This window comes from Sporobolomyces koalae, assembly GCF_050403365.1.
Source record: "Sporobolomyces koalae JCM15063 DNA, S_koalae_JCM15063T_v1_ctg9, whole genome shotgun sequence".
NCBI lineage: Eukaryota > Fungi > Basidiomycota > Microbotryomycetes > Sporidiobolales > Sporidiobolaceae > Sporobolomyces > Sporobolomyces koalae.
The window spans coordinates 407161-426745 of NW_027481762.1; the positions used below are offsets into that span (position 1 = coordinate 407161).

The 19585-nt window shown below is 54.9% G+C and overlaps 7 protein-coding genes across 7 annotated transcripts; 3 read left to right on the forward strand and 4 right to left on the reverse strand.

Annotated features, from left to right (window-relative positions):
• Positions 1-2397: 2397 nt before the first annotated feature.
• On the reverse strand, positions 2398-2682 carry JCM15063_002526 (uncharacterized protein; the record flags this gene model as incomplete). The annotated part of the gene is made up of 1 exon (XM_076677626.1): positions 2398-2682. One exon carries the CDS (start codon positions 2680-2682, stop codon positions 2398-2400), a length of 285 nt encoding a protein of 94 aa, XP_076535324.1.
• A 221-nt stretch (positions 2683-2903) lies between these two features.
• JCM15063_002527 (uncharacterized protein) lies at positions 2904-5812 on the forward strand (the record flags this gene model as incomplete). The annotated part of the gene is made up of 2 exons (XM_076677627.1): positions 2904-3012; positions 3084-5812. The coding sequence occupies 2 exons, from the start codon at positions 2904-2906 to the stop codon at positions 5810-5812; spliced, it is 2838 nt and encodes a 945-aa protein (XP_076535325.1).
• A 295-nt stretch (positions 5813-6107) lies between these two features.
• On the reverse strand, positions 6108-7321 carry JCM15063_002528 (chitin deacetylase; the record flags this gene model as incomplete). The annotated part of the gene is made up of 6 exons (XM_076677628.1): positions 6108-6133; positions 6213-6369; positions 6428-6546; positions 6621-6683; positions 6754-7015; positions 7097-7321. 6 exons carry the CDS (start codon positions 7319-7321, stop codon positions 6108-6110), a joined length of 852 nt encoding a protein of 283 aa, XP_076535326.1.
• A 3680-nt stretch (positions 7322-11001) lies between these two features.
• On the reverse strand, positions 11002-12493 carry JCM15063_002529 (acetate uptake transporter family protein; the record flags this gene model as incomplete). Its single annotated transcript, XM_076677629.1, has 9 exons — positions 11002-11122; positions 11185-11272; positions 11338-11402; positions 11458-11521; positions 11599-11624; positions 11683-11781; positions 11847-11895; positions 11964-12177; positions 12374-12493. The coding sequence occupies 9 exons, from the start codon at positions 12491-12493 to the stop codon at positions 11002-11004; spliced, it is 846 nt and encodes a 281-aa protein (XP_076535327.1).
• Positions 12494-13501: 1008 nt separating this feature from the next.
• JCM15063_002530 (flavin-containing monooxygenase) lies at positions 13502-16019 on the forward strand (the record flags this gene model as incomplete). The annotated part of the gene is made up of 10 exons (XM_076677630.1): positions 13502-13714; positions 13785-14027; positions 14093-14435; positions 14501-14834; positions 14915-14987; positions 15061-15102; positions 15169-15385; positions 15454-15597; positions 15679-15847; positions 15920-16019. The coding sequence occupies 10 exons, from the start codon at positions 13502-13504 to the stop codon at positions 16017-16019; spliced, it is 1878 nt and encodes a 625-aa protein (XP_076535328.1).
• A 423-nt stretch (positions 16020-16442) lies between these two features.
• Positions 16443-18114, reverse strand: JCM15063_002531 (uncharacterized protein; the record flags this gene model as incomplete). Its single annotated transcript, XM_076677631.1, has 10 exons — positions 16443-16615; positions 16676-16836; positions 16908-17041; positions 17094-17099; positions 17160-17267; positions 17323-17537; positions 17598-17688; positions 17755-17803; positions 17858-17938; positions 18020-18114. 10 exons carry the CDS (start codon positions 18112-18114, stop codon positions 16443-16445), a joined length of 1113 nt encoding a protein of 370 aa, XP_076535329.1.
• A 377-nt stretch (positions 18115-18491) lies between these two features.
• JCM15063_002532 (uncharacterized protein) lies at positions 18492-19557 on the forward strand (the record flags this gene model as incomplete). The annotated part of the gene is made up of 4 exons (XM_076677632.1): positions 18492-18672; positions 18730-18974; positions 19031-19116; positions 19179-19557. The coding sequence occupies 4 exons, from the start codon at positions 18492-18494 to the stop codon at positions 19555-19557; spliced, it is 891 nt and encodes a 296-aa protein (XP_076535330.1).
• Positions 19558-19585: the final 28 nt, after the last annotated feature.

Consider the following 19585-nt stretch of genomic DNA (forward strand, 5'->3'; position numbering starts at 1 on the left):
CTCGAGTTCCAGGGCCCTTGGCCAGTAGAGTAGATAATTACGAGGAAATCGACGGAAGTAATTGACTTACTACCACCTCAACAAGAAAAGCTCGGCAATTATGTGTACTCGAGTATGTTCTAGTCACCTTGACGCCTGGAGGAGAGGAGGGGAGGCTTAGTAAACGGTCACGAGTTCACGTCGTTCGCGACAGGCGGGGACGAAATGCGTTCCTCCTTCTCAATTCTTCGCAGGCATCGTATCGATTCGGCTCAAGTTCAGGGATGGGCAGCTCGATCGCAGACTGCTCTCGGCGTCAAGCGCGTACGGGCGCGCGGTCAACTCGAGGCGGGTTGAGGGGGGACAAGCGCGAGCGAGGAATGTCACTCGCGTCGTTCGCACGCTCCTCTCGTTCGCGAACGTTCGCTCGCGAAACTACCGCGAACCTTCTGGCGGGGAAACCCGATTCTGCTCTTGCTTCCCTTCTCTTCACTCCGCCTCGATCTTCACAGCGTGAGTCCTCTCTCTCCATCTCTCTCTCTCCCCAATTGTGCTCTTGCTGCCAGCGTTCGGCCGTTTGCTTCGTCCTCCTATTGATCTCATACCTCGTCTGCCGGCCTTGCGGGATCTTGCTCACTGCGGGATATTCGAATTCGATGGTCTGGCGCGACGTTGAGTCTGTCCTAGTGGGTACCGGACGGGCAAGTCAGCGTCGCGGTCAAAGTGCTGATCTGGTACTCGAAAGGGCTTCGCGAAGATGGCGAATCGAGTGTCTGCATCGCCGACGATTGAGACATCGGAAGCAGCATTCACTCGGACTTTCCATCTTCCCGAAGCCCTTCGAAGTACCGAATCAGCACTTTGACCGCGACGCTGACTTGTCCCTCCGGTCCATCCACGAGGACAAACTCGACGTCACTCCAGGCCATCGACTTTTGAGAATCCCGCGGAGAGCAGGATCTTGCAGGGCCGGCATGCGAGGTATAAAATCAGGAGGAGGACGAGGCAAACGGCGGCACGCTATGCAGCAGGGCCATGTATCTCCTCCCATACGCCTTGTATTGCGCTTTATTGCAATCCTTTTGCAGCCATACATAGCGAGTATCGCTGGCTCGAGCTCGCTTGCATTATTCATTCCGAGAGACCTGTCCTTGCGTACTAGACGTTGTTGTTGCGTCCCGCCTAGCATCGTAAGCTCGTCCTGCGAATGCAGCTGATGTAGCGCTAACAACTCGCCGCGTATTGGCATGGCTTGAGCCTACGCCCAGTCAACGCGCCATACGGATGACCATCAGAAAATTGTTCGCGGATCGCATTCCCAAGCTGTGCTCTCTCTTGTTCTCGCTCTGCGTCACAAACTGCATTTTCCACGCAATCTCAACCAGTACATATGCCATAACGGTGCAATCTCGAGTTATGGATGACAGGGCGAGGGCTTTTTGATTATCGCATTGGCAAAACAACGCTAGATTTGAATGTGTCCGCTTCTTGATTGTCTCGTCAGTGACAATGGCGTTGGCACGCGAGATTTCGAATTGGAGAGCCAGTGAATTGGCTGCACTAGACTCTCGGAGAAAGAACGTAATGAACGAAGCGAGTTTTCGTCCGTCTAGCTGCCCTCGGTTTCTCGAAAGGGGCGACAAGGACCAGGAGAAAAGATCACAGAGAAGAAAAGAAGACCCATCGCTTACACAATGAAAATCGAGAGAGCAAAGAAACCAAAGAAAAAAAAAAGTTTGGTGAACCGACTCCTTTTACTCTTTCCTGTAAACCAAAAATCACACTACCATCTCCATTGTCGATGATCCTCTCCCACCATATCCGATTTCCTTCCTCGATTCCTTGGTGAATTCTTAATTCGCTTTCTCTCTGCTGTGTACCGTTACTATCGCTTAATCGAATTTCTGTTATTTGCCCGTTCAAACTCTGCGGGCTCTTGTCAGTTCCGGCTGCTTTCGAGAGAGCAAAACCCTGAACTGACTTGTCGAGAACGTCTCGCTGTGTGCACGATCTCGTCACTGCCCAGAGTAGTCGACTCTGCTCGATCGAAGTCGATTTTGCGACAAGCTTTGAATTGATGCATTGGGTATTCTCTTGCAGTCTACTTTGCGCAAGCATGGGGCTCATCCACAAGGCCTTCTCTATCGAAGCTGTTATCGACTGCTGAGACGAAGGAGGCTCCATCCGAAGGAGACCAATGGAGGTCTCGGAGACGACTTGAGCGGCACCTCGTCTAGTGGTTCTTGTCGAGTCCGTTTCGCTATGTATGCGCAGAAACGCTGGTCATCTGCAACACAGGTCAGACCATGAGCATCATCCACGCAATAAGACTGTTCAGAACCGCGACTGACCTTGAGGAAGAGGTCGGGGCGATCGGATCCAGAGAATCACGGTCGTCGACTCGGCATCTTGTTCCCCTTACTCGTCGTCGTCTTCGCCATCATCGTCTTCGTCGTCGTCGCGCTTCTTCTTCTTCTTCTTGTCCTCCTTCTCGACGTCCTTGAGGAGATCTTTCCAGACGGTCAAGCGCTCGTTGAGGTCGTTTCTGGCGAGGCCCAGTTGTTGCTCGAGTGATTGCAAGTGGGCAAGAGGAGACGAGGTATCAAGAGGGTACGAGAAGGTATCGGTGGTCGGAGGGGCCGAGTCGGGAGTCGCAAAGGAAGATGGAGGTTGGATGCGGTGAGTGATGGTGAACGCCGACATCCTGCGAGATTCAACTCGGGTCAGTCCCAGTATGGCTTTACACTCTTGCGAGGATCGTACCTCGATCAGTAGCTGGTGTAGTTGGAAGGATAGACGAGAGCTGCGTGCCCGAAATGTTGCTTGATCACCAACTCGTTCCCTCTCGTCATCAAGTCTCGCTAGACCGATTCGACCAAGGAGGCAGACCAGGAGAGCGACGCACGAGTCCAGATGCAGTGTAGATGCTGTCCTTCCTACGCTCGATCAGTTCCGTCGAGGCGACCCGAACCTTCTCTACTTCGTCCACTGTCTCCGCCCGAACACCTCGAAACGCTGCTGCACCTCATGCAGGTGTGTACAAGACTGTCTCTCGGGAAGTGTCAAGTCTTGGCACTTTAAACTGACCGTGATTGTGGATCTAGGTCATGCGGTTCCTGCTCGAATCCCTCGGAACGCTCCACCCAACTGGCGACAACCCCAGTACCGAACCGTACCCCATCTCGCCGTCACGAAAGGGTCGTACTCGTACCTGTTTCAAACTCGCACTCGCTGGATCACCCATGCGCTCGCTCAAGGCCAGCACATCCCGAAGGACCTCCTCTACAAACTGCTCGACCACCGTTCGATCTCGCCCGGACACGTCGCGTTGTGGGTCGAAATCCTCAACGAGAAAGATCCGATCAAAGCGCTTGAACGACTCGGCCTGCTCGAGAGCGCAAACACGGCAGATGAAGTTCAATCTCTCGCCTCGTTCACTGGATCCACTAGGACCTCGGCCCAGGCGCAGGCGACTCGTGCCGAACTCGACGCGAGATGTCCCGTCTGGCTGTACCTCGCGATCCCCGCCATGGTGCACACCCGGGATCAGGTTCCTTACCTCGTATCGCAGTTGCTCTCGGAGCGATTCTCGAGTCTCGACGAACGCCATCGCAGCTTTTTCCTCGAACGCTGTATTCAACATTTCCTCAAAGTGCGACACTACGTCGCGCTACGCGAGACGATCGAATTCATCGCCACGTTGCGACCGCAATCAGGCGGGACAAGCGAGGATCCGGACAAGTCGATCTCGAGAAGCAGCAGTTTTGCGAGGATCCTGCGAGCGCTAGCGAGTGAGAGGATTCGGGCCGGCAAGAAGACGAGTGCTCCTAGCGGGTTCTTGCATTCGTTGAGGGATCTCGTACTCGCTACGATGCGCCAACGTCAAGTCCCGCGAAATCTGCTCGACATGTGGCTCCCGTTGTTCTCGACGGCTTTGATCCCTCAAGATCCAGCTCGAGCGATCGAACTCTTGCTCGAGATGAAGGCGGCGGGATGGACTCCGAAACGAGTTGTGTTGCATCAAGTTCTCAAAGTGGTCGTCAAGCATGGAGGAATCGAACAAGACGAAGCGGCGACTTGGATCCACGATCAACTCGATCGGAACAAGGAACACATTACTCCGAGCAACTTGTCTCGCCAGCTCGAATCTGCAAAGAGCCTCGATGCCATCCCGCTGCACTTGAGACAACCGAGCGACTTGGCGCGGATAGAGCGGAACCACAACAACGATGCCGTCTTGATGGAGGGTCCGTTTGATGAGGAACCGGAGAGTAGCCCGGATCACTCAGGACCATCCCCACGGCTCGACATTGAGAAATCCGAGCCGATCCTTGTTGCGAGCCCAAAGCTGCGCGGCAAGATCACACACACTGCGAAAGCTCGTCGTGTCAGGTACCCGCGCAGCCGCGACGATATTTATTCGACAACGCGACTTCTCGACCGTTCCGAGTCTCTCGCCTACTTGGCCGAACTTCGGACATTCGTCTACTCTCCACTGAGACCAGCGTCAAACTTTCCACCTCCGCCGTTCGCCTCGAGTCCTGTCGCGTGGTCCGCGTTCTTTCAATCTATTGTGCACGAAACGAGCGGCGTAAACGACAAGCTCGTCCTGAAGATCCTCGAAAATCTCGAAACCGCTTCGCAAACCCCTGCTAAGCACACCGACTCTACCTCCTATGTTCCGCCACGTCCTACACTCCGCATGTATACGATCGTCATGCAGGCATTGCTCAACCGAGCAGCTTACTCGGGCCTTGTCAACTTGTTCCGACGCCTCGAATCCGGAGGGTTCGCACTCGATGCAACGGTACTCGATCTCGTTGTTCGCGCACTGTGCATGCTCGAGCAGGACAAAGAAGCGATTCGCATCGTACGGTACTACCAACACTTGCCTTCAGCTCACGACCGTTCGATCCTCGTCTCGTTGCGTTCACCTCGTTCCTCTCGCAACGTCCGACCTCATTCGGTCAGACTCGACATTGTTCCCTTCAACTCGCTCTTGTCCCATTTGGCCCAAGTTGGCAAGTACCGAGATGCGTGGACGTTGTTCAAATCGCTCGAGGAGAAACACGAGGTCCGACCCGACGTTGCTACCCTGACCATCATGCTCGACGCGGCGAGATACGCGAGTGCCGAAGCGGGGAAAGGATGGGGTTCGGGATTCGACGAGATGGGCGAGATTCAGATTGGCAGCAAACGACAAGACTCGAAACGACGACGAGGGACATCACAGCGAGTGAGAGGGTCGGGCGCGACGGATGACAAGTGGGACGGGGTCGGTGCGGCCAAGAGAATGGAAAAGTTCGTGTGGGACGAAATCGTTGAAGGAAATTGGCAGGGGATCGAATTGGACAATCCACTCGAGTCCAAACGAGGAGTCGCGACTTGGTTCAGCGAACGATTCACGTCGGGTTCCTCCTCTTCAACCACGTTTCCGAAATCGTTCGTCGACGTGGGTATGGCAGGGCGTGCCGACAACAATGCTCAACCTTTCGCATCTACCCTCTCTCCCGCACCTCCTTCATATCCCGACATCTTCCCCAACGATCAGCTCTTACGATCGCTCATCCTCCTAACCGGGACTCATTCGCACATCCCTCGGATTGGACAGATCCTCGCGTGGGCACGGTACGCCAATGTCGAACTTTCACGTTACACGTTGTGCCTCGCCCTGTACTTCATCGAGGGAGATGCGGCAATCAAGCGGGACAGGATCTTGAACCTCAGGACGTGGCTCTCGGAATGGATTGGAGGTGACAACGTGCCAGTCGAAGATGAGATCGCATGGATGAGACGAGGAGGGAGGGCAGTCGGCAGGCCTGAAGTCAAGTAATTACTCTCTCGTGGACATATGGCGCAATGTTGTACTCTGCAAGCACGCTGTGCTCTCCCGATCAGTGGCCTCTCTTTGCATCGAGTCCCGTGAACAAGGCAGGCTCGTGCGAGCCATTGATAAAGCCGAATTGGGCAGAGATTAGGAAAAGGTATGTACAACAGCGGGAGAGACGCATGACGATTGAGAACCCTAGAGACGAAAGGATGCGCTGAGCAGTGTAGAAAAACGAAAAGGAATGACGACAGCGTCGGAGATAATAATAAGGTCGGCAGTGTCGACGAAAAGAAGAGCATTATGCTTCTCCAGGTCCGGGCTTGCCTGCAATAGCACGAGATCGTACAAATAGAATCAGATGCCCGTATTTGGGTGAAGCAATAACTCTTCGAGAACGACGTACCATCGCAGGTCCAGCTCGAGTCGCGCTTGCTCGCCTTGCCAACCGATTGATACGGCGAGACTCCAAGGCATTGGGCGACCGTGACGAGCTTGTATCCCTTGTTGACGAGCATCGGAACAACCGAAGGGATCACTTTCTTTGCAGTACCCTCATACGTCTAGGTTGTACTCGGCATCAGCAATAGAACTGTTAATGAGGGCGGGAAAAGGACAAACCTCGTGGTTGAGGGCGATCTGAGGTTTCGGGTAGCTCTGAGCCAACTTCTTGTAGGCAGAGATCGAGGACGATGGGGTCTTGCCAACCGAATCTCCCGAATCGAACGACCAGTTGACGACTGTCAAGACAGGGAAGCTCAAATCAGCGAATCCCCGAAGTTGCGCAATACTTCGTTTGCGGACGACCGCTTACCCGTGTAGCCTCGGTTCTTCAGGACTTGAAGGGACTTGGAGTCGTAGTTACCGTAAGGTGGTCCTGACAAGAAGGGCCGCATGAAGAATCTCAGTATCGCTTTGCAGAGGTTATTGCCGAGCGTGACACTCACGGAAGAAGCGAGGCTTGACTCCGATGATCTTCTTCAATGCGTCTTCGACGTACTGCAGCTGGGCATTCAGTTGGTCGGTGCTGAGGGTCGTGATGTCATCGTGGCCCCAAGTGTGAGAGCCGATTAGGTGACCGGCGGCGTAGCGCGCCTTGATCTCATCGGCATTGTCGTAGATGCACGCATAGTTCTCGCCGTTCACGAAGAAGGTAGCCTTTGCTCCGTTGTCCGAGAGGGTTTGGCGGATTTGCTGGCCGTAAACGTACTGTGCCAGACGCCATAACAAGCATGTCAATCGATGTCGTCCGCATCAAGTTGTCGCACGGGGCGAGTCCAAGGTTCTTACGGGACCATCGTCGAACGTGAGAGCGAACTCTCCCTGATTCTTGCAAGTCGTGATGACTCCGTTTGAAGCACGTTCCTCCAACGAACGCTTCTCGAGTTCTGTAAGCTCAAACGAGCGCTCTTCGATGAGGTCACGAGCCTCGAGAGGGTCGAGGCGTGCTGGCGCTGCCAGGACGGAGGAGAGAGAGGCGGTAGCGAGGAGCGAGGCGATGGCGAAAGTGCGCATTGTTCGTTTCTTCGTCGAGACTAGGCGATCGTCGTGTGAGAAGAGGCGGCAGAGGCGATCGGCGAGGGGATCTAGCAAGGGGTATTCAACGAGCGACAAGGGTGGGGCAGAAAATGTTGAGTGAGCAGGAGGTGGTGCTCTTGGATGAAAGGCTAATGCTGACTATGCAAGCGAGCAACGGAATTATCTAGAGACGTCGCGTCAGACTAGACTAGGGTGCGAGGCGGAGGAAGAGGACGAAGGAAAGACGGAACTCCAGGCGGAACGAGAGGAGATGCAATGTTCGATCAATGAAAAAGGGGCGATCGAGCCAGGGCGCGCGTGAGCCGGCGGAAGTCCAGAACCGGTCGAGACGGCAATTCCGCTCGCGTCGCTTCGAATGCCGGGCACAACTACTCCTTGATAGTCGATAGTCAGTCGAATGCTAGAAGCTCCGCATTGCATAGTTTCGGTCGAGTGCTTACGAGGGCGCGCGCAGTTCGCGCCCGAGCTCAAGTCGACCATGCAGCGCTCCCTCCGCTTCTCTTCCTCCGCTCCTCTTGGAGAATGAATTTTTGCAGCCTGATTTGGCACAGATCGTCGCACGAGACATTGGCGAGCGTGAAAGCTCGCGAAATTACATGTGCCGGTACACGAAGTACAGCATGATCAGACCGACGGTCGCGCCGGGTTCTCCTGTACGGTGTCGATGCCTGCTGCCCCTAGTTGTTTCCTCCATGGTTTGGTCGACTGCTCTTGGAGTTTAGCGGTCGAATGTCGATTGCAGCTGCGTGGGCACGCACGGCCGGAGCGAAGTCGCCGCCGGCTTGATGCAAGGGGCACATCAGCGCTCGCTCCTGCATACTGGAGCCCGCCGAGAATCAAGCGGCCTGTGTTGGTGACTGGCCAAGAAAGGAACTAGGTGGACTGGCTTCCGGAAACCGGCAACAGCGTAGCTTCGCCACGTCGGTTCTTGGGAGAGTCACATCCGCGCTCAGTTCAGGACTGCAAAATAGCTTGAGATTCTCCATACGACTTCTCTAACGTTCTGAGCTCAACGCTAGTCCGATGTCTGTGCAAGGAGAGGCAACGCGCGGATGAGAGAGGTCTAGGGTTTTCGCAAGTCCGCACGTCCAGTCTATTCGCATGAAGCAATTTCTCATGATTAGGACTGTGCCCCAGGGGGTTGTGTCTGTGTGTGCGAGGAGCGGAAATGAGATATATGAGGGATCCGAATATTCGGGACCGTTTTTTCAACACGGACGGTTTGCTCCTCACCTTTCACAAAGCAGCCTGCCCCGAATCATCAGCACGCGTCACCTCGACCAGATCTGCTTGTTCGCTCTTCTATCGGCCCCTATCAGGTAAGCTATGCCTCTGACTCGTGTCCGCTGTCCCGCCTGCTACACGCGTCCTCTTTCCCCCCGAATGTGATGTTTTCCTATAATTTGCGCCTGAATCCGCTGTTCATTCAGCTGGACCTCACTCCTGCTCTTCAATAGCAAGAGCCCACCCTTCGCCGGGTCTTTGGGCTCGGAGTCGCGGGGTCAATGATCGACAACTACAATCCTGATTCTCCTCCTTTCTCGACCATTCCTTGCGCATCGTTTACACCTCCACACCTTCTAAGAGTGCAAGAAGCTGACTAGCGTTTTGACTCGTCGCGACCAGGTTGTGGGCAATTCGATCAAGCCGACTTTTTCTCCCTTCGCTTCGCTCCCCGATGTTCGACCCGCACTCGCTTCTTGGGTTACAAGCTAGCAGGGCAGGCTCGCCTCAATCCTGAGGGCCTACTTCGAGCCGTGCGAATCTCTTTTGGGCCGACCTGCGGCCTGTTTGCCATAAGCTTTGCTCTGCAGCGTTCTCGCTTGTGACGCTTAGTCGGTAGCCAATCGGAGGGACCGTCAAAGACACAGCATCACCTACTTAGCGGAGCCAGAACCGCCAACGTCGAGCTATCTGATTTGTCTGCTAGCTGCATTTTCTCCTGCCGGCCACCCATCATGCTCGAAGCTTGCTTGTGCCAGCTTCGCATCTCAATCTTCCAATGCTGCTGCTCTTGTCACGGCTCTGTTTGGGCCGTTTGCTATGTCAGCTCTCAGTCTGCTCCGTACCCAGCTTCCCTTGTACAGCTCGATCCTCTGTTGCTCCGCGGTACCTTTCGGAGGTCTTCGTGCCAGAGAGAAGACGGTTGCTCCGTACCATCTCCCTATTGAACTTGCTGTCACTTTCAAACGAGCCTAGCTGGCGCGATGGCAGAAGTATCGACAAGACGGGCTCGTAAGGAGGACTATCGCCAGCTTGAATCGACTGGCGCTTCACGGTCCCGCCGCTCGCACCCTTCCACATCGCCCCCTCGCGTGACTAGTCGCTTAGCGCGCCATGTCGACGAGGAAGACCTAGACGAGGAAGACCTGTCGGCGGATGCAGCTACTCGAATCATGCTCGCGAAAATGGGACCAACTCGACCTCGATTCGAATATTCCCTCTACATCTCGTCGCCAGCGCAACCCAACGCCCAATTCTCGCACGACTTTCGACGGCGGCAGGAGGAGGAAAAGTCGGGTCCAAGTTTGGGAAGAATGGAGGCCTGAATCGGAACGAATCAGGAGGGCGCAAGTCGAGATGGAACAAAAGCTGGACGAAGAAGCAAAGGCTCATCAGTTGCGATCGATGCAGGAATCAGATGACGAGACGGAAGCTAATGGACGAGCTAAGAGCGCGGGGCAGGAGAGGTTGAAGCTCCGGAAGAGCACACCGAGGTATCCGAAAATCGAAAGCACGGACGAGGATGGAACGCAGGATCATACTAGGACAGCTGAGTCGACGAGACCAAAGTCGCGGAGGAGTCTCAGGCACGAGGAGGATACCAGGAGAGAACCTCGTGCGCTGACTTGCCATGCCTATCTCTCGTCTCATTCATTCGGCGCTGATGATCACACCTCTATTAGCTCGCTCTCGCTCATCTCGTCGATCCAGTAGACCTGTCTCGCCATCGAGCAGACTGCCTTCGTCGAAGAGAGCAGCTTCGGCCCCGGTCGTACCGAGCGAACCCGGCCGCTCGCGCTCGAGTCGTCGCAAACCTCGGCCTCCTTCTAATCCCGAAAGCCCTCCTGATTTGACTGACCCACCTCGTCGCTCTCGCTCGTCTCGCAATCGACCTCGACCTTCATCGCCCCCGATCAGGTCTGAACCAGAATGTCGAGAACCATCACAAGCTCGACCTGACCTTCTCCTAACGGCAAGTCAAGCTGTCGAACACGTCTCAGGGGTCGTGTCGGATACCTTGTCCAGGGTCTTGCCGGGCCTCTTCGGAACGAAAGCAGGATCAAAATGAACAACGTTCGGATTACGTTTCCATCTTTTCACTGTGCAGCTCAATACGCGCGCTCCCCGAGTAGTACGACCTGTCGTCGTCTGGCAATGCACGTCAATCAAACCGCGACAGGCTCAGAGATTCTGGTCAGTTGTTCGAGAACCAGCATTCTCGATTCGGGACTTGCCCTGCCATGAGGCCTCGCGGACAGGAGAGTGCTACTTTCGATTTCGGCTTCAGGAGAGACATTTCGACAAAGGGGACAAGCAATATAGACAAACGGTGACGTGAGACGTTAAGGACCTTGGGATACATTCATAATAAGCGTGAAAGGGTAAGGCTCAGGAATCCGCAACAGGAAAGGGAGCCTCGCGAGGAAAGGGAATCAGGCTTGGTGCGTCGGATCCTTGCGCGCTCCACGAGCCATGAATGTCGACAAATCTCCGACAGGGAGCTTGATGGGCATGCCCGTCGAATCGAAAACAAGGACCACGAGGAGATACCAGCTGACAAGACAGAGGTCGTGAGTCAGTTTGTCCCGGGTCATGGCAGCTGGCGACGAGCTCACCCCATGCAACATGTCAGGAAACCAAAGGCCCCAGCGGCTTTCGTGATACCTTCAATCATGTCGAGTCGGCCGAGCGCGACCTTCGTGTCTATTCGTCCACCGCTTCGGGCGTCAGTGCGGCGCACTCGCGAGCAGGCAGAATATACAACGCACAGAGGGCAGACAGAAGACAGAAATCGACCTCCAGGAACGAAAAGAGCAGCACGAAGACGACGTTCCTGTGCGCGTGAGATGTCAGACCGGAGCGCGACTGGGGGAGACGCAGATACTCACGTTCGGAGCGACGCAATCGTGTAGATCAAGTTGAGTATCGACCACCAAACAAGGTACATGGCAACTGAAGCCAGAACCAACACGACCGACTTGTAATCAGTGCGAAGATCTCGACTATACCCAGTGCAAACGTGTACGCACTGCCTCCATTGTAATCTGCGGTCGTACTGATGATGGCCGGAATCAGTTTGCTGTCTCGCTAGAAGGAGGTCAAGCTCGACTCACGCGCCAACGGCATTTGCGATGTTTTGTTGCGGCGCGAGCAGGAACCCGAACGACAACCAGAAGGAGCCGAAAGTGCAGAACACAACGACCGTGAAGGTGCTGAAGCGATCCAGCTATGGTAAGCATCTCGAAGGCGTTCAGGCCAGACGCAACATCGAGCTCACTTTCCGAGGAAATATTCAAGGATGCCAGCAATCCATAGTCCGAGGCCCCCTGTCCGACATAGCCTGCGTGAGTGCTAGTCTCGGCGACCAGTCCAACGCAGAGACAACGAGACTGACCCATGAACAGCATGGCGCCCACCAGAGTTGGAGCGGATCCAGCAGTTGTACGCGCCCAGCCCATCAAGTAGCAGGAGAAAGGTGTCAGGCAGAGCAGGAAAGATGCGAGACCGAGCGGGGTCGGGTTGGCGAAGCGCTTCGAGAGATCGCCTTTTGACTTGCGTCCTCCTGGCTCGAGGTACAGGCGTTCGAATTGCTCTTGGGTCAATTGGATCTGTTATGACGAGCGCCGTATGTCAGCATCGTCCGACAGCTCATGATTCTGTTGGCCAGGGAAAGAGTCTTCGCAGAGGGAACTGTGGAGATGAGGGGAATAGCGCTGGCGATAGGGACATGGCCCGTGCGTCTCTTCTCCTCGTACCTCGCTGCCATCGACCGCCTCTGAGCGAAGATGGGGCATGGATGCTCACCGAAATCTGTCGACCCATAGGAGCACCGCCTTCGAGCAGGTCACGATTGTCGATGTCCGATAGGGTCCCGCCATGTTTCTCGCCACTGTGGTGCGGTAGGCTCGTTGAAGTAGTAGACATGCGGATAGAGAGCGTTTGCAAGCAAGATGTCGATGTGAAAGGAGCGGGGCAAAGGGGGATCAAGCTCTCGCGAGCTGGCTCGGAGAGGTCGCCAGAAGCAGGACGGATTGAGGGGATCTAGCTCGCTTGACACTTGGCCTCGCTTCCTGGCTCGATCGACTCTGGAGACAGCGGTTGTCTGCGAGCCCCACACTACCGAAAGATCTGACTTGGAGAGTAACGTGACCTTCCAGAATCTGTTCGAAATGCGAGGCAAGAATTGAGGGGAAGTCAGAAAGGTCCCGGTACCGTTTGCGGCTTGAGAAGCGCGGCCGATTGGTCCTTCATAGTCCCATGAATTTGAGACGCATGAATCTGAGAGCGAGATCGCTGCCGAGCTCACGCCGTAGCTCGTCTCGACCTTCCGACCGAGCGCTTCACGCTCGGCCGCTTGTCTTAGCGATCCTCGTGCGCACAAGCAGGCCATCCCAGCGGCGTGTCCTACCACCAAGTAGGCGAGGCTGCACAAGCGAGGCGTTTTAGGTGCAGGGGCCATGCTCAGAACAAGCTCGTTGCCAGGATTAGCTCGCACGCCGAACCTGTAGCCTGATCGCAGCTATCGCGGTACTGTATCAGATGACTCGAGTGGCCGTTAAGTTTCAATTGTCTAGCTCCCAGCTGCAAGTGCCGCGCTCTCCGCTCTCGGCTCGAGAAGCCGAGCGAATGAAACAGGTCAGAAGCCTTCTCAAAGAGAAGCGGCCCCGCATCGATTGATACTTTATCTTCTCCACGATTTTGAGCCAAGTCACTTGACGCCGTGCCGAGGCTCTACTTGGCCTCTGGAGAGCTTTGAGCGAGCCCCGCTCACTAGTGTGGGCGGGTCCCGCAAGGGTCCTGCCTGAATTCTCCGGTTTCCGGTGGTGGCGCACCGCAATCGCCTCACACCGCCTCGAGCTCTTCTGCCCATCCCCACCGTACCCAACCCTCCTTCCCTTCTTCCGCTATCCGTCCGCCACCCGGCACTTCACCATGGCGGCTATACTCGAGACTATCAAGCAAACAATCTCACACATCGAAACCGCGTCGCCCCAGCAGAGCGAGGCCAAGTCTTCATCGCCTACATCCGACTTTGCGATCGCAAAAGCATTCTGTGACAGCCTCCAAGCTGCGTTCGATGCGAAGGATATCGACGGAATCATCAAGCACTTCCGAGAAGACGACGGCTGGTGGCGCGACATCCTCGTGAGTAGCGTTCTCCTCCATCCGTCGCGCTCTTCGCCATAACTCATTTTCTGCCGCAACGACTGCCCAGACTATCGACTTTGACTTCAATTCGATCAAGACGTCCGAAATCCGCGGTCACTTGACAAAGTACGGCGTTCCTGCGATCCATGCACTTCAACCGATCCGGCCAGAGGAGGCCAAATTCGTCGAGGGTGCCGGCTGGCTGCAAGCATTCACAACTTACGAGACGGCTGAGGGACGCGGTCGCGGTTTCCTCCGGCTCAAGGAATCCTCACCCGGTTCCGGAGATTGGAAAGCTTTCATCTTCTTCGTACGCGCCTTCCTTATTGAATGCTGTGTCAAACACGTCTCGCTGATGAGCTTTTCGCTGGATAGACGGCGCTATGGGAGATTAAAGGTCACGAACCGATTGCCGGTCGCAAGCGACCTCTTGGCGCCGAGCATGGTCTTCACGAGTCGGACGACAACTGGTTAGATAAGCGCAAGAAGAAGGCCGACTTTTCGAAAGAAGACCCTCAAGTCCTCATCATCGGCGGCGGTCAGAACGGACTCATGATGGCTCGCAACCTCGGTGTTCTCGGCATCAACACGCTCATCGTCGAGAAGAATTCGCGCATCGGTGATAGCTGGCGCCGTCGCTACCACTCGCTTTGCTTGCACGACCCCATCTGGGCTGATCATTTCGCTGGACTCAACTTCCCCGAAGAGTGGCCAATCTGTGCGTTTTCCTCGTCCTTCTTCCTGTTGCGATTTCGGGGCTGACCCTGGCTCTCTTCGGCACAGACACGCCGAAGGACAAACTAGCGAACTGGATGGAATTTTATGCCGAAGCGATGGAGCTCAACGTGTGGCTCGACTCGACCATCGAGCGCGATCCTCACTACGATCCTCAGACGAAGCAGTGGACAGTCAAAGTCAAGCGCACGAATGGGCAGGATCGCACACTCAAGGTGAACCACCTCATCCTCGCATCGGGCTTCTCGGGCGAGCCTCGACTCCCGAGCTTCCCGCAAGACGAGTTCAAGGGCATTATTCACCACTCTTCGCGACACCCTGGCTGCGCTGGCCAGGGTTGGGAGGGCAAGAAAGCGGTCGTTGTCGGATGTTGCAACTCGGGGTCAGTATACTTCCACTCATCCGGTGTTGACGCCTGGTTGATAGCAAGGGAAACTCATTTTGGCCCGTGCTCGTGCGCAGACACGACATTTCTGCCGATTTCTGCGAGTCTGGCCTCGAGGTCACGATGGTTCAGCGGTCACACACATATTTTGTGAGCTTTGTCATCGTGCTCTCTTAGGGAAGATGTAACTCGAGTTCCCTGGCTAATGCAAGTCTGTCTCCAGATGAGTTCGGAACACGGTATCCCGGGCCTGCTCAAGGGAGTCGTAGGTCACATTGTCTCCCTCCTCTCGACTAGGAGATTCGAGACTGACTCGCCGACCCGCTGTCAGTACGAGGAAGGCGGTCCTCCGCTCGATGATGCCGACATCATGCTCACCTCGCTACCCATCAATGTCCTTGCCGAGTTCCATGTCGAGGCGACGAAGCAGATCGCGATTCTCGACGAAGATATTCTCAAGCGATTGACCGCCGTTGGCTACAAGCTGAACCACTATCCCGGCGGATTGTTCATCAAGTACTTCCGAGACGGTGGAGGGTACTATATCGGTGGGTGTCCCGGATCACCACACTAGAATCGAGCGGGATCGCTGAGAAGGTTTTGACTGCGAACATAGGTGTCGGCGCCGAGGAAATGATCGCAGACGGAAAGATCAAGATCAAGCAAGGTGTAGAAATCGAAAAACTTACCGAGAATGGCGTACTCTTCAAGGACGGCGTTCATATCGAAGCTGATATTGTCGTTCTCGCTACTGGTTACCGTCAGTCTTTCGCTGGTTCCGCTATCAAGCTCGCCCGGACGTATGAGCCTGACCTTCGCTTGTTGTCTCCGTTTTCTCCAGAATCTCAACGAACCACGATCGCCAAAGTTATTGGTGATGACGTTGCCAAGCGCGTCGGTGCGTTGTGGGGTGAGGACGGTCAAGGTGAGATTCCAGGCGTGTGGAGGAACTCTGGAGTGCCGAGATTTTGGCTTCAATCGGGCAATCTTTTCCAAGCTCGCTGCTTCTCGTACGTCGCGCCTTTCCTCCCAACGCTTGTCCTGGTCTTTTTGCTGACGCAGAATTCCGTATGCTGGAACAGCAAGCACTTGGCGACCCAGATCCACATGATCGAGCTCGGTCTGCGTGACCAGGATCCAGAAGGGGTCAGGTACAAGGCGACCAATGACCCTCGCTTCTAAGTCTCTCACGGACTGGCTGTCGGCAGCAGCGCACAGAGAGCTCAAGCTGGCCATGTTGTGGTCTCATCGGACTTTGTACAGAGTGATTTTTCGTTCCGAATATCTTTTAAAGCAGTGCCTCAGTATATAGCAGAAATCGGTGCAATTCGAGGATGTCATCGGAAGACTCGGAGAGCGTGTAAGCGCTAGAGCTTGATCTCTTTTCTTGATTGCCTACACTCGTACGGCAGGTCTACTTCGATCGACTGGATAGGCGGCATTCTCCGCCCCCGTTCTTCTAGAGTCTCTAGATCCTTGTGATTGGTCACGAGATCGAGGATGCCAGGCAGACTCTCGGCCGCTGAACGCAACTTCGACCGTTCTGTCGGAACGTGCACCGACTGATGAGTTCCATTACGAGGCAGCAAGGGAACAACGTATAACTTACATCATCTCTTTTCGAATGTTGTCCTCTGCCAAGACCTGCCTGGCAAAGTCTTCGATCTCGGCGAGATCGTGTAGCGTTGGCTCTCGCGAGGCGTTTGCTTCCGAGACTTTGACATCGAGCTTGAGCGTTGCGACATGCTCGTCTTTGCTCATAGACCAGATGTGGATATCTATTGGGCGGAGGGATCAGCTCTAGCTCGTACCAATCAGTAGTTCGCCGAGCGTCATACCGGAAAGGCGAACTCGGTACTCATGCTGAAGAGGAGCTGATAACCAGGTTTGGCCTGCAAAAACCCGCTGCACTCTTTTTGTTCGCTGAGGGTCGAAAGCTTGCATAAGTGCGTAAGAAGAAGCGGTCACGAGAGGGAGACTGTGCATCAAGATGAGATAGCTACGTGAAGCGTTTGCACGGAAATCCAGTCAGCTCAGACCCTCGCTGCTAGACGAGCGAGCGAAACTTACGTCACGATAAGTGATGCGAGCGGATCGACGAATCCGATTCCTCGCCAGTGCTTGTACAGGCCCGATACCTTGCCAATTTTTGGCCCGAATACGACTGATAGCAAGCCGTCGAAGATTACGGCGAGATTCAAAAACTGCAAAGGAAGTATGAGGACTCAATCGAGAGCAAGCGCGTGAGAGACTGACAGCATCCTGTGCGAGACGAGTCTAAGGGTCAGCGATTGCTTGAGAAAAGGAGTGCTAGCCATTCACAGTATTAGCATGAATTGACAGTGCGCTCTCGGGTTCTTTGACGCTGGACTGGGCGACGCCGTGCGGCAGACTCTTGCTGACCAGCAGACGAGGCGCCAAGATCCCCGCCTGTCGAGTCGAACGATGTCAGCGGATGACAGACATTTGCGGCAAACGAGCTGACCTCTGTAACACGCCGTCGGAAAAGTGCAGGATGGCACAGCGCATTTGAGCCATGAGCGTGAGCATTGCTGAACTTGACGGACATGTAAATGTTCCAGCAGAACGCCAGTCCGCCTAGTCCGGCGACCAAAGGCGGCATAGTCATTGTCTCTGGACTGTAGAGTCTCTGCACCGATTCAAGTGCGAGGGTCAGGCAAAGCCCAAGCAGAATGACCCCTGCCATTCACTTGGTGCGTCAGTACGAGTTTCGTAATATTAAATGGCAACGGGACTTGCCATTGATTAGGTTCGCAACGAAAGCGGTGCGCGAGAACCCGTAGGTGAATCCTGATCCGTTCTCATCACGGTCTCGCTTCATAGCGCCAATCTGGGCACGGTTTGGGCATCAGCAGCTGTGCGATTCTCGCGAAAAAATAGGCGATGCAAAGTCTACCTCGTCGGCATAAAGCTGAACAATGTACGCTACGATGTCGTTCAGCATGCTGTCACAGAGCTTATCAACGTCCGAAACGAGAAATGGGTCTGAACAAGCGCACTGAAAAGAATCCGCAATGAGCACGAGCGCGTTGAATGTGTAGCCAACGACCAACTCGACGAGCATGTAGACCGAAGTGACACTGATAGATAGGTGCATCAACAAGCGGTTCGTACACGAGAAACAGCGCAACCCATTCGAACGTCGAGACAAGACAACGTACGCGATGGCAATCTTGATCAGGCGCACCTCCTTGTCGCGCTTGCTTTGCGAGCCTGTCTTGCTTGTAGCGGCAGAACGCTTTGTGTCGCGGGCCATTCGTGACAATCTTTGAGCGAGAAGCAGAAAACGATGATGCAAAAAGAGAAAAAACGAAATCAGAAGCACAGACCATGCATATTCGGAAATCTTATCGATCGTGTACCGCTCTGGTGCCGACCAGAAATGCCGAGCGGAAAAAGAATGGAGAGAGGTAGGTGCGCGCACGGTCGTCCCGAACAGGAGACTCACTTTAACAAACATTTCGCGAGAGTGCCAAGACACGCACACCGCCCCACGGCGGGGTCGATCTATAACGAGATCGATATTGTCAGCGGCGAGCAGCTGCGAAGAGAGTGTGAAGAATCTGGAACTTACACCCTGCACGCGCTCTTGCCTCAGCTTTCTTCCACTGGCCTACCACTACAACTTCCACAATGTCACACTCGTCTGTGCACTCGCATTCGCATTCGCGTTCGCACGGCGGCCACAGCCATTCTCACGAAGACTCGCCATACGACCAAACCTGCCAATCACCGACTACCGCAGCTTCCTACGCTTTCATTTGTGCATTCCTCGGCGCACTAACGGCCGTCTCGTTGCCGACCCGCATTGCTGGTGAATCGACATTGTTCGCTGGCAATCGCGTTTGCTGACTCGAGTCGAGCGGACCAGGCTATTTCCTCCCAACGCTGCCTCAAACGATTACTCTGTGGTTGATCGTCACGATTGGATTCGTATATTCGGGATTGACCGCGACGTTGTTTTCCAAAGTGCTCGAAGAAGCGTTGCAGGCCGATTACGGATCTACCTTGAGGGTCGAGTACAGGGGAGGCGCAAGTTCAGGATTGGAAAGGAAGCGTCGGGTCGATGCGAGGGGCAAGTTGACGCAATTGAAAGGATTCAGTTGGGTTGCTTTCGTGCGTTCTTACCACAAGTGGGAAAGTGACGGTGATCGCTGACAATGTTTTAATAGGCGATGATAATATTGCTAAATGCGACGTCGATCGTGTTGTTCGTGCTTGGGCTGGCCGTCGATGCCGAGGAATGGCTCGAGTTCTGGTGAGTAGTGACCGACCTTGCTTGTTGCGCTGTCAAAGCAATGCTGACACCGAGTGAATCAGCATGACGAGAGCGCTTCTCGTTTCAGCTCCGGCAGAGGCGTCGTCCTCATCGCACCAAGCTGCGAGAGAGGATGACCCGAAACAAGACCTGTGTCTGTCAATGGCGCTCAATCAAGCTTACCTCGTGATCGGCATCCCTGTCATTCTCCTGACAGTCGAACTCGTGCGCCATCTGAAGACGCTCGCGTTCGTCACTCTAGCGATGGAGAAGGATGTTGTGGAGTTGCCGCCTCAGCTCGCCCAGAGCGAGTTCGGCGCATCGACGGGGTCTTGGATGCCAGAGCTCGGCAGGAAGAAGAAGAATAAGCGAGTCAGGCGCCGGGAATACAGGTCCGACAGCGAGGGAAGCGTGGAAAGCAGGACCAGCTTGCTCTCGTAGCATTCCTGTGATGAGATGCCGCTCAGAA